Source organism: Halichoerus grypus, chromosome 8 (assembly GCF_964656455.1).
Source record: "Halichoerus grypus chromosome 8, mHalGry1.hap1.1, whole genome shotgun sequence".
In the NCBI taxonomy this organism is placed as follows: domain Eukaryota; kingdom Metazoa; phylum Chordata; class Mammalia; order Carnivora; family Phocidae; genus Halichoerus; species Halichoerus grypus.
The window spans coordinates 68600943-68614174 of NC_135719.1; the positions used below are offsets into that span (position 1 = coordinate 68600943).

At 35.7% G+C, this 13232-nt stretch overlaps 1 protein-coding gene across 9 annotated transcripts in view; it reads right to left on the reverse strand.

Moving 5' to 3' along the window:
* Positions 1-13232, reverse strand: part of TMEM62 (transmembrane protein 62) — a 47760-nt gene that overhangs the window by 17006 nt on the left and 17522 nt on the right. For 6 of the 9 annotated variants that reach the window (XM_078079473.1, XM_078079466.1, XM_078079471.1 and 3 more), the window contains 6 exons: positions 10652-10697; positions 6244-6385; positions 3992-4116; positions 3732-3854; positions 1467-1622; positions 5-67 (listed from right to left, as the gene is read on the reverse strand). In XM_078079473.1, the coding sequence (XP_077935599.1) occupies positions 5-67; positions 1467-1622; positions 3732-3854; positions 3992-4116; positions 6244-6385; positions 10652-10697 (655 nt within the window). The remainder of the gene's footprint in view (positions 1-4; positions 68-1466; positions 1623-3731; positions 3855-3991; positions 4117-6243; positions 6386-10651; positions 10698-13232) is intronic. The other 3 variants (XM_078079467.1, XM_078079470.1, XM_078079472.1) reach the window with 1 other exon arrangement.

Genomic DNA, 13232 nt, shown 5'->3' on the forward strand with positions numbered 1-13232 from the left:
GTACCTTATGCACTGCTCGTGGTAATGTAAAATGGTACAGCCGCTATGGAAAACAGTATGGTGGTTCCTCAAAAAATTAAACATATAATTACCATGGGATCCAGCAATTCCATTTCTAGATATATACCCACAAGAACTGAAAGCTGAAAGCAGGGATTTGAACAGAATATACCCACGTTCATAGTAGCATTATTCACAATAGCCAAAAGGTAGAAGCAAAAGTATCGACAGATGAATAAACAAAATGTTGTATATACACACAATGGAATATTAGTCAACCTTAAAAAAGCAAAGAAATTCTAACACACTCTACAACATGGAGGAACCTTGAGGATATTATGTTAAAGAAGCCAGCCAGTTAAAGGACAAATACTGTAGGAGTCTCCTTATATGAGGTTCCTAGAGTAGTGAAATTCAAAGAGAGAGACCAGTAGAATGGTGGCTGCCATGGGCTGGGGAAAAGGGTAAATCAGGGAGTTATTGTTGGATGGGTACAGAGTTTCAGTCTTGGAAGATGAATATTCCGATGATGGATGGTGGTGATGGTTGCACCACAAAATCAATATACTTTAATGCAACTGAACTGTATACCTAAAAGCTGGTAAAATGGTACATCTTATGTTACATATATTTTACTGCATATTTTTAAAAGAAAAATGATTTTAGTTACAAAAAAAAAAGTAATTGGGCAATCTTTATCAACAGTCATAAAGGAATTCATATTCTTTCACCAAGACTCACACCTTTAGAACTTTACCTAAAGAAATTATTCAAATGGAAAAAGAATCTACATGCATCAGATGCTCATTCCCAAGTTAGAAAAAAATTTAAGAGTTCACCGGTAAGATAAGAAAATGGTTAGATAAATTGTGGTACATTCTCTCTGTTGAGAGATAAAAAGTAGGAATTAAAATAGACTTTGTTAATCTCATGTTAATCCTACCATCCACTCATTTGTTTCCCAACTGTCAACAAGACGCAGTATCACAAACAGAGCTAAGGCTACCAGGCCCTTTCAGAGAATATAAAGTCTAAATCAGATATCCAGCTCCTATCAAAAAAAACCTGAGAGTCACTTCACTGCTGACCAAAAAAAAAATAGAACATTACAACTATATAAAAACATGCCTCAAAGAGAATGCCTGAGAAGGAAATCAGAAATGTCAGTAACAGCTCTATTTGGGGTTAGGGGGATTATAGCATGTAAAACATGAAAATAAAATACACAAAAATTGCAGTGGTAGGGTTATGGGTTTCTGGAGATTTTTTAAATTTCAACAGCTTAAAAAAATTATTTTTTAACTGAATGGGAATAAAGCAGTAAGCATTTTATCTTTATATAATGTTTAGATTGTTGGGAAAATTAAAGTACAGCATCTCACAGTTTTCACATGGGATTATAGTCACATTGACTTATTCTCCACTAATATCAAACTGAAAGGAAATTCCGAAAAACTGCTACATACCTGATGTGTGTTGAATGAAGAAGTCTTTCTAGTGGTTCATGTCTAGCACAGCTATATAGGAGTGACTTAGGATTAGTGATAAGAACCACAGGCCACTCGCCAAAGACCAAATCTGCAAAGCTAAAGAGGTCATGATCAAAAGCAAAGATCCGGTACCTAGAGACCAGAGACAATAAGGTAATTTAGTCACTTCATATTATAAGAGGGTATGAAGGTTATACACAGAACAAATGTAAAAATATAAAACTATACTTTCTGAGATCATGAATTTATACAAAGTAAATAATATTGTTTCTCTGTCCTTCTTCCCTTGCCTCTACCGCTTTATAGTTCACGTTTATCACAAATGGAATCTTACTGAAGACATAAATTTACTGTGCCCTAGAACAATGCCTGGTACATAGCATGCACACTTTCATTTTTAAATAAATGCTTGATAAATTAATTCGTTTGGTTTCTATACTTTAAGACTGTTTTGAATCTAAGACATTCATCATAAGCCTAATACCTGATATTCCTCATCTCATCAAAAATGCTAATATTAACATAAACACAATCAGACATCTTTCATTCTTCTTTTAAACCTTTATTCCTATAATTTCAGAGAAATTAACAAAATTTATTTTGGTTCTCTAAATGCATGGTGAGAGGTATAAATATTCATTAAAGAATAACCAAAATTTTATATTTTCTACTTTTTGAACTGAGGAAAGAAATGATTAACTATGGCAGAAACAATAGTGCTCACCAAATACTCCACGTGCTCCCCTGCATTTCCCAGTCTCCCTGGTATTAGGTTGGGACCATGTGACTAGTTCTGGTCAATGGGCTGTAAACAGAAGTGACATGTATCACACTTCTGGTCCAAAGTACTTAAGAGTGGGTATGAGTTCTCCATGCTCTCTTCCCTGCCCTGGGATTGAGGTGTTGAGATAGTGGCATTATGAGATGAAGGAAATCTGAATCCCTGAGTCACCCCATGGAAGAGAGAGGTCCTGGCTCATACCAGATTTACATAAATGAAAAAATAAACATCTGTTGTGTTAAGCCACTGATATTTTCCAGATTTATTTGTATCCACAACAAAGCCTAGCCTAATATTACTAATACACTTTTAAAAGCTCCTCTATTATCCTAACACAACTTAAATGTTTCAAAGGGCAGGTAAAGGTTAGGTCCTTTCAGTAAAACTCCAGATAAAACCCCAGGGGTGGAACAACAGGAGAGCAGGCGGAAAGAGAAAAAGAGGAAATGGTTTCATGACAGCACTTAACTTGTAACTATAGCATTTATAAGAAATAAAGAAGCTGATCAAGGATTAGGAAGGCTATCTAGTAAAAGGCAATCCCAGCCCAGCCCACAACCTCACAGTCATGAATAGACAGGTCTAGCTCAAAGTAACTACAGTTGCCAACTAATTTCAGGCTTCAAGCATAGCTTTTAGACAGTTTCTAGCAGAGCCAACTGAAATGAGTAAGTACCTTCCAAGATGTAAAGCTATCTTTTAATTAATGGAAGTAGTTAAAAACAGAAAGAACATATTCAGCTCAAAAAATATTTACTAACTAACATCTTCAGAGAACTGAGTTTGAATAAATTAAATAGTAATTGATAATAGTTCAACAATGAGATGATACTCATCTATATTTAAGCTACTGTACTCAGTTATTCTCAAAATATGTATTTAGTTCTTTTTTCTCTATATATTTAACTATACTGTATGCTTTTGATAAACAGGCTGTGTTTTCGCATAGAAAGACTTTAATCTTAATAAAACCAACTATCGTGTATTTGAAGAACTGAAATCACTAACATAGTAATAACTACAAAGGTAGATATAAAATTCAGAGGGTGATACAGTTCCAGTTCTAATGTTTCTCTAACTGTGGTCCATAGAACACCTGGTGGGCTTTAAAAAACATGCAGGTCCGAAACCAGACCAACACAACCAAATTCTCTGGAGATAGGGCCTCCAAACTGTTATTTTTAATAAGCTCCTCCACAATCCTTGTGCACCCTAGAGTTTGAGATCTATTTCCTAATGGATGCATCTTGAAAATCCAATGTAACATAGTGATGGCAAACATAACTGTTGCAACGAGGTTTTTACACACTGACACACATAATATCTATATTACTTTAAAAACTTAGGGAGATCATAAGTTTTTCCTTGACTGGGATCACCCATGGTAGCAATAAGAAAACTATCATTGTTTTAGCGAAACTTACACGTATAAGTTTTATTGTGTGGGGTAGTTCCCTTACCTTCTGTTATCCTTCCAGTCTCCCACCTCAAGTTCCAAAGTGCCCTGGAGGTGACGAGTGTGCAAAACAGGCATCAGTCCACCGAGAGTATGGAGGTGCCCACACAAATACGCTGTAGCTGAACTAATCGATGAAAAACGAGCAGAATAAATGAACAGATAACTTGCAATGCCAAACTAATAAAAAGATCTCTTCAGGAGAGCAAGAGTAACATAAAAGAATTACAAGCAATTAATTTTGATTTTGGAATCCTGCCTCACCTCATTATTGACCGAATTCCAGGTGATGGAGAAAGGATAGTGGATGTTGTATAGTGACCAAACCAAATACTGTGGTTACTCCGACTACTCTCCTTGGCCAGTAACAGAAGTTCCTCCATCTGCTTCTGAAATGGCAGAAAAACAGAAGGATCTTTCATTAGGGCTCAGGCTGAAATCTACAGATTAAACATCTGCCTTGAAGTTTTATAATAATAAGTATATTATGTCTAAGGCCTAAACCCTACTAATTAATGACCTGCATGGACCTGTATAAATTTCAAACTGTTTTCATATACATTATAATTCATTTGGTCCTAAAAATAACTCTATGCTAAGTAGGGCAAGTATTATCCCCATTTGATAGAGAAGGAAACTGAGAAATAGAGAACAATCTTTAAATGACATAAATTTCTTTCTCTTTTTACAACAAAGTTCTTTATAGAAAATAAGAACCATTAATCTCTTCAGCCCTGTATACTACATTACAATTAATAAAGAGGAACTTGAAACCAAACTTCTGAAATAAGATGTACATATGTCCACAAAAAGCCTGTACCTGAATGTTCACAACAGCTCAACTCAGAATAGCCAAAAACTAGAAACCATCAGTATATCCAAACAATGGAATGCTATATAGTGATAAAAAGGAAAGAATTACTCAAACACAATAATATGAATTGTAGAAACAAATCACAGAAATATACTGAGCAAAAGAAGCCAGACACAAGAGTACATACTGTATGATTTCATTTACATAAAATTCTAGAAAAAAAATTAATCTATACTGACAGAAAACCCATCAGTGGTTCTCTAGGATTGGGGTGAAGACTGACTACACAAGAGAACTTTCTGGGATGATAGAAATGTTCTCTCTTGATTGTGGTGACAGTTATACCAGCATATATATTTTTTGTCAAAACTCTTCAAACACTTAAAATGAGTGCATTTTATTGTATGTAAATCATCCCTCATAAAGTTGATTTCAAAAATAACTTGTACAGGGGTGCCTGGGTGCCTCAGTCGGTTAAGCAACTGCCTTCTGCTCAGGTCATGATCCCAGAGTCCTGGGATCAAGCCCCAAGTCGGGGTTCCTTGTTCGGTGCAGAGCCTGCTTCTCCCTCTCCCTCTGCCCCTCCCCCCTGCCTGCACACATGCACACGTGCTCTGCCTCTCTCTCTCGCTCTCTCTCAAATAAATAAAATCTTTAAAAAAAAAATAACTTGTACATGTATAAATATACATTAATTATCTGTAAAGTGCTAATAGCAATGAATTCCTGGACCATACCCTCAGGGTTTCTAATTTGATAAGTCTCAGGGAAAGCCTGGGAATCTGCATTTTACAAGAGTCCAGCTGATTTTCATGAAGATGATCTTTGAATCGTATCTTAAAAAACACTGCTCTAAAGAGTAGGCTTTAAAATAATAAGTTAATAAACTCTGTCTAAAGACAGTTGGAGGATAAGAAACCAAATATACCTTCATTAAATAAATGCCTAATATAACACAATGCATTTCACAACATTCTATTCACTTGATTTCAAGGTCTTCTGAACCTTCATATCACTTTGAATCTCTTTCAGCACTTAGCAAATTCTGCCCTTTATTATAGTTATTTCTGCACTAGTCTTATGCCCCTCCACTAGATTAAATATCCTAAGAGGTGAGTGACTTGATCTTGTCGCTCGTGTATTCTTCCATGCAGGCACATATGTCTTGCATGTAGGCAGGTGCTCATTAGTGAGCTGACATCTGTTGTATTAAGAAATAATGAGAGGTTCTCATATGTGACTTTCCAGACAGTTTTAATCCAGCAACAGTTTTCACCTAACTTGCCTTAACAGAAATTTATTTACTTCAGTGGTTGCCCTTCTCTTATTAAAATAAATATAGTCCATTAGTTAGAAATGGCAACTATGGGGATTTAGGAATATACCATATGGTATAAAAGCTGTATGCCCTGCACCTTGCAAAGTGCATGTTGCACTTAGTGTATATTTAATAAATGCTTACTGAATAAATATAAAATGTGAGGTATTTCTTCACGAGATTTGGGGACCAGAACATGGACAGCAGTGATAATGCTGAAGTAGCCAGTGATTTCTTCTAGCCATACTTGTAACCACAGTAAAATTTTTCTCAAGAATTTCTAGATAAGAACTAGTTTACCTAGGATAACCTTAAGTGAGCCACATTTATCCAAGAAAAAACAAAATAGGTTAGCTACAAAGGGAAGTGAGATTTTTACTGTACCTCATCTAAAATTCCAAAGAAATTATAGGGTCTCTTAGGCCCTGGATTTGGGGTGGCATCCAAAGAGATGAAAGAATAGTTGCCAAAGGGAGTACTGTGGACATAATGGAAAGAGCCATCCCTACGTACGGCAGAATATTTCCTAAAAAATATAAGACAGGAAAGTTTTAGTGCAATCATAAAAAAACAGAATGAGTTTAAATTCCTCCCCGTATATCACACTATATTTTGCCTCCCTTTAAAAAATTTCCTAATCTGACAGAGAAATACATAAACTAATCCACAATAAGCTGATGAAAAGAAATTTTAAAGATTTTTCTTCCCATTTTCTATAAGGATTCAGGCAAACTAATTCATAAGTAACCAAACACAAGGTCACCAAGCAAAGCAGAGAAGGAGGCGGCTATTTTCGGCAGTCCACCGAACACTTAAAGAGAGATCAGTCAGAATCCAGTGAAATGGTACTTATCCATCATTGAAAAATTTAGTGAGGACCTATGAAGTGCCTAGCAGAACTCTTGGTGTAATGAGATAAAAAAAGGTGTTTACATCTTAAAATAGGACTACAGAGGCTTAACTCACAATAAAGCCTTGCAAAGATGAAGTCATCAAGAAAAATGTCAGGTCTGGGTCAGTAAATGTTTTTCAGTTCCTAAAAATATATCTGTAACCTATACAGGGTATACATTCGGTAATGAAAGTCCTTACTACCTAAGTATCAACAGTGTTCAGGTGTCTATAAGGTTGGAGAGTGAAGAACAGGGGAAAGGGGGGGTAACATAGTACACAGTGTGGGAACTCATTAGTATTTGTTGAATAAATGTGAAGGAAGGTATAGGTTGGGGACATACCTATATTACTCAAATGTCAAGACATTATAAGAAAATAGATAAGGCACATATGGAAAAATACAAATAAACTCCTGAAACCTAATGTGCTATCAGGGAGCTATATTTAAGCCATGATAGCCATCAAATATATCATAAAATAAACACATTATCACAGATATTATAATTAAAAGTCAATTAGTTCTATTGCCCCTCTTCCCAGTATTTTTAAATTTTCTATTTTGGGGGGCACCTGGGTGGCTCAGTCAGTTAAGTGAGCAACTCTTGATTTCAGCTCAGGTCAAGATCTCAGGGTGATGGGATCCAGCCCTGCATTGGGCTTGGCACTCAGCATGGATTCTGCTTATTCCTCTCCCTCTGCTCCTCCCCCACTCGCATGTGCTCACGTGTGCACACACTCTCTCTCTCTAAAATAAATAAATAAATAAATAACAAAATCTTTTAAAAAAATAAAATTTTCTATTTTGAGGTTTTTTTTCTCTCATTAAAATTTTTATTTATATTTTTCCTGCTTAATTTGTTTTCAGTTATTCTTTAGGATCTTTTTTTTCTTTTAAGATTTTATTTATTTACTTGACAGAGAGACTGAGAGAGCACAAGCAGGGGGAGCAGTAGAGCCACCTGAGCCACCCAGGCACCCCTCTCTGGGCCATTCTTAAGATCAAGATTTAGCTTTAAGCTTTCTCGTTCAGGCTGATCTTTCTGTAATGTCCATATCTCTGGCTGTTTATTAAAATGCTGTTTATTGGGGCACCTGGGTGGCTCACTCATTAAGCATCTGCCTTCAACTCAGGTCACGATCCCAGGGTCCTGGGATCAAGCCCCACATTGGGCTCCCTGCTTGGCGGGAAGCCTGCTTCTCCCTCTCCCACTCCCCCTGCTTATGTTCCTGCTCTCGCTATCTCTCTCTCATTGTCAAATAAATAAATAAAATCTTTAAAAAAAATAAAATAAAATGCTGTTTATTAAAAATTCAGATACAGTTTAGGTGGTTAGTAACAAAAATATAAAGGTAAGAAACTTTCAAATGACTAATAGCTTTACCCTCCTGATAACCAGTCAGACCCAAAGTCCTGTTAATTCTTTGAAAATGTTTCCTAGTTCCATTCCATAGTCACCATCAAAGATACAAATAGATAAGAGAAAAGGAAAGATTTTCATCTCTGACCTTTTCCTTTCTCACATTAAAAACAAAGGACAGGGCGCCTGGGTGGCTCAGTTGGTTAAGCGACTGCCTTCGGCTCAGGTTATGATCCCAGGGTCCTGGGATCGAGTCCCACATCGGGCTCCCTGCTCTGCGGGGAGCCTGCTTCTCCCTCTCCCACTCCCCCTGCTTGTGTTCCCTCTCTCGCTATGTCTCTCTCTGTCAAATAAATAAATAAAATCTTTAAAAAAAAATTAAAAAAAAAAATAATAAAAACAAAGGACAACTTCATCCTCCAAGTTACAGTGACTCTAATTATATGTTAACCAATGCTGTTTGACCTGCCACCCTCCAGCTGATGACACTGTCCCCATATCTATGGACTTTGTTAGACAGGTATGTCTCCTATTCATTTCAAGTCCTTCCATATCATGACTGGACTATTACAGGACTCTCCTATTTGCTCTACAAAACTCCAATCTCCCTGCTTTTTTCCTTATTATCCCTATCTTTTCTCTTTTTTGTTGTGTGATTGCCCTTTATAAAATATTATTTCATTATCTGACTTGTCTCCTTAGGAATCTATACTGGATTATGAACCATTACACAACACATCTAAATTTCTACACCTGTCACTTAAGACCTCCATAAATTGGCTCTAAGCTACCTACCCAATGTCATACCAGTCCTCAAAATGATCCTTTATTCTGGTGATACCAGTTTCCTTACTGTCCCTAAAAGCTCATTCTAGCTTTTAAAATTCTGTGGTTTTGCCTAAAATATACCCCTCAAAATTTCTTACTTCTCCAAATGCAACCCTTCTTTTAAGACTGAACACAAGTTTTACTTCTTTTATTAAGTCCTAACTTGCAACTAGGTAGATACATAAATTCAGAAGATCTAATGCACAGCATAGTATAATCAACAAATCTGTTTTATAAGCTTCAAAGTCACTAAGAGATAGATCTTAATTATTCCTACAAGAAAATGATAATTATGTGATAGTGATCGAGGTACTAGCTAACTCTATGGTGGTCCTCATATCGCAATATATATATGTGTCACATGAACACGTTGTACATCTTAATCTTATACAATGTTATATGTAAATTATATCTCAAAAATAAGATAAAGTCTCCTCTATGTCCAGCCCATGCTGACTTCTGCCCTTTCCGATTTCTCATAGTGATTATCATGTCTACCAAATAATGTAGCATTTCATCAGTCATCCCTTCATGTTCTTTTCTAATTGTTTCCCAAACAATTCTTATCTCTCTTAACTGGACTTCCTTGAAGGCAGAGGCCATATTTTTTAATATTAGCTCTTGTATCTCTCACGCTATCCAGCTAACGATGGGCTCTCAACAAATTCTCACTACTTGAGTGATGGACAATGTAGGACAAAGCTGTGGAATATCCTAGAACTGGAAGTGAAATTGCAACTAAAAGAATCCCAACACATTGAAACTAGAGAACTGGTTTTCCAATGCAAAGAGCCTTTCATAGTCATAGCCTTTTTCACATTCATGGCATATAAAGAAAATTTTAATATTTCTGTGACAAAGTGGGTGACCAACTGGGCTCCTCAGCCACTGTAGAGGCTGAGAGCATCAGTTTCTCAGTATTCCTAAAATCTACAGTACTCTCATAACAAGCTCTAATCTAAGTGACTTCTGATGTATAGCATGGTGACTACAGTCAAACACACTCTATTATATATTTGAAAGTTGCTGAGAGTAGATTTTTAAAGTTTTTATCACAAGAAAAAAAATTTTTTTAATTATGTAAGGTGATGGGTGTTAACTAGACTTATTGTGGTTACCATTTCACAATACATACAACTCTTGAATCACTGTGTTGTATACCTAAAATGAATATGTTATATGTCAATTATATCCAAGTAAAAAAAATGACTAATAAAAAAATGACTTCTGGTAAGTATCAATGGCAAAAAAAAAGTTTGTGTGAAATATTTGAAGTATCATTAGCCAATAAAAAGCATAAAGTGTATGAGATAAAAGGAATTAAAGGAAAGAAAAAGTCTTGGGGGGGGCGCCTGGGTGGCTCAGTCGGTTAAGCGACTGCCTTCGGCTCAGGTCATGATCCTGGAGTCCCGGGATCGAGTCTCACGTGGGGCTCTCTGCTCGGCGGGGAGTCTGCTTCTCCCTCTGACCCTCCCCCCTCTCATTCTTTCTCTCTCTATCATTCTCTCTCTCTCAAAAATAAATAAAATTTAAAAAAAAAAAAAAAAGAAAAAGTCTTGGGGGAAGAAAGGAACTGAATCTGTCATACACACATACACAAAAATTCTAAGTTACTAGAAGTTCTTCTATTAAAAAATATTTTCACCCATTCATTGACTTGACTGCACTCCCCTTGTACTACTTCATGGTCTGTATTCTGTTCACTACAGTACCTGTAATAATTCTCGACACTCTCCAGACTTGGAATGTTGAATGCATCTAATTAAAAAGAAAAGAGCAATGAATCACTAAATTCTACTCCTGAAACCAGTATTACACCATATGTTAACTAGAATTTAAATAAAAATTTGGAAAAAACAAAAAACAAAAAAACCACATGGGAAAAAAAAAGAGCAAACATCATCTATATTAAAAAGAAAAATACAAACATCTTAATGACTAAAGAAAAATGACAATATTTTCAATAACAACTCTAAATGGCAGAATGCCAATAAATTACCCTGATAGTTTTTAAAACTTGATAACAGAATTCAGATTATCTGGAAACTAATTTAAGGTACCCCATATACTGGAGAATAAGAAATACTTTGATATCATGTACTATTCAGAATAAATCAATTTGCCGTTGTAAGACTGGACTGTTGCTGCTGTTTTAATCATGACTGATACATGGATCCATGCCAAGTGTTTCTAAACAGCTAATCACTTTGATAACAGGACCTAAGACCCTCTCTTCTTAAATCTTAAAGAGATTCAGTAAGAAAGGAGTTATATAATGGTAAGGGGTAAGGTAAAAGATGTCATAGAACACTTATCTGGAAATAAAATTATTTCATTGAGCTTGATTGCCTGCTTGCAATAACTAAAATTACTTACCAGCTTGGAATTCCAAGAATCCACTATATTTCTAATAACTTCAGAGAATAAGCTGTTAAGTCCAATTTAAGCCAAAAGAACTTATTGTGTATACAATCCTCTTACTAAGAGAACTACACTGTTATAGTTAAATCTTAATAAAAATTAGTTTCCTCCTATCTTAACACAATATATAAACATATATATATATATATATATATATATATACACACACACATACTATAAGCATTTGTGCTTATACAAGTCAAATTAGATTATCATGACCTCCAAAGGACAAGCTCTGTTCACAAGATCTCATCACAAGAGTCTGATATTTGTTACTTGAAATAAATCAGTAGTTTGGCTTAGTCAGTAGATTGACTAATGCTGTTAAAAAATAAACTTTTTTATTATGTACAGACTTGCTTTTATTGCAAAAGAATTTGACCTGTACCACTAATTAAGATCAGGAAAAAAGGGAAATGTAAATTCAGATCTTCCTCAACTTACAATGGGGTTATGTCCAGACAAATCCATTTTAAGTGGTAAATATTTAAATAGAAAATGCATTTCATACACTGAACCTACTGAACATCAGAGCTTAGCCTCGCCTACCTTAAACATGCTCAGAATGCTTACATTAGCCTATAGCTGGGCAAAATCATCTAACACAAGGCCTGTTTTATAATAAAGTGTTGAATATCTCATGTTGAATATCTGAGAGTGAAAAACAGAATGATAGCATGGGCACAGAATAGTTATAAGGTTAATGGCTTTTTACCCTGGTGATTGTGTCCAGCATAACCAGAGTTTCATATTGCATATTGTTAGCCCAGGAAAAGATAAAAATTCAAAATTCGAAATATAGTTTCTATTGAAGGTGTATCACTTTCATACACTGTAAAGTTAAAAAATCGTAGGTCAAGGGGCGCTTGGGTGGCTCAGTCGGTTAAGCGACTGCCTTCAGCTCAGGTCATGATCCCAGAGTCCCGGGATGGAGCCCTGTATTGGGCTCCCTGCTCAGCAAGGAGTCTCCTTCTCCCTCTGCCACTCCCTCTGCTCATGCTCTCTCTCTCTCTCTCACTTGCTCTCTCTCTCTCTCAAAAAAATAAAATCTTAAAAAAAAAAATCGTTGGTCAAACCATCATAAGTTGAACCATCATAAGTTCAGGATCAGACTTACAGGGTATACCAGAGAAAGCTGTAAGCCAGATATCCCATCATCAATTAATAATTCCTAGCTGCTTTGTAAGAACTATTTATAAAAAGGGCATTTTCTGATCAAACCAAAACTGTGTATTTCACCAGACAGAATTATCTGTTTAAAGTGATAGTTTTAAAAATATATATAATTAGGCATACAGCAGCAATTAATAATCAAATGAAGCAGACAAAGTACTTAACAACCAATAAGAAAGTCAACCTTTATAAAACAAACCTGTTAGGACACTGCTGAAGAGTTCATTTCCTTACTAACAAGACAATAATAATGTAAAAAATGTGAAGGGATTATCCATTTCTCCCCTCATACATAGAGATTTATTTGCAATTTTAATTTTTTAATGTATACACAGTAAAATTCATTCACTGTAATGTATAGTTCTTTGGGTTTTGACAAATGCACAGTCATGTATCCACTGCAATGGAGATACAGAACAGTTCCATCATCCCAAAGTTCTCCCATGATGCCTCTTTGTAGTCGGCCTATCCCCCCACCCTCAACCCTTGGCAACCACAATCTGTTCTTTACAGTTCTGCCTTTTCTTGAATGTCATATAAATGGAATCATACAGTATATAGACTTATGGGTGGTGGCTTCTATTAGCAAAATGTATATCTATCGATCTATATATATGTATTTATGTATGCGGTGTGAATGTATATACGTATGGACTGATTGATTGTAGGCTCCACACCCAATGTGGGGCTTGAACTCAT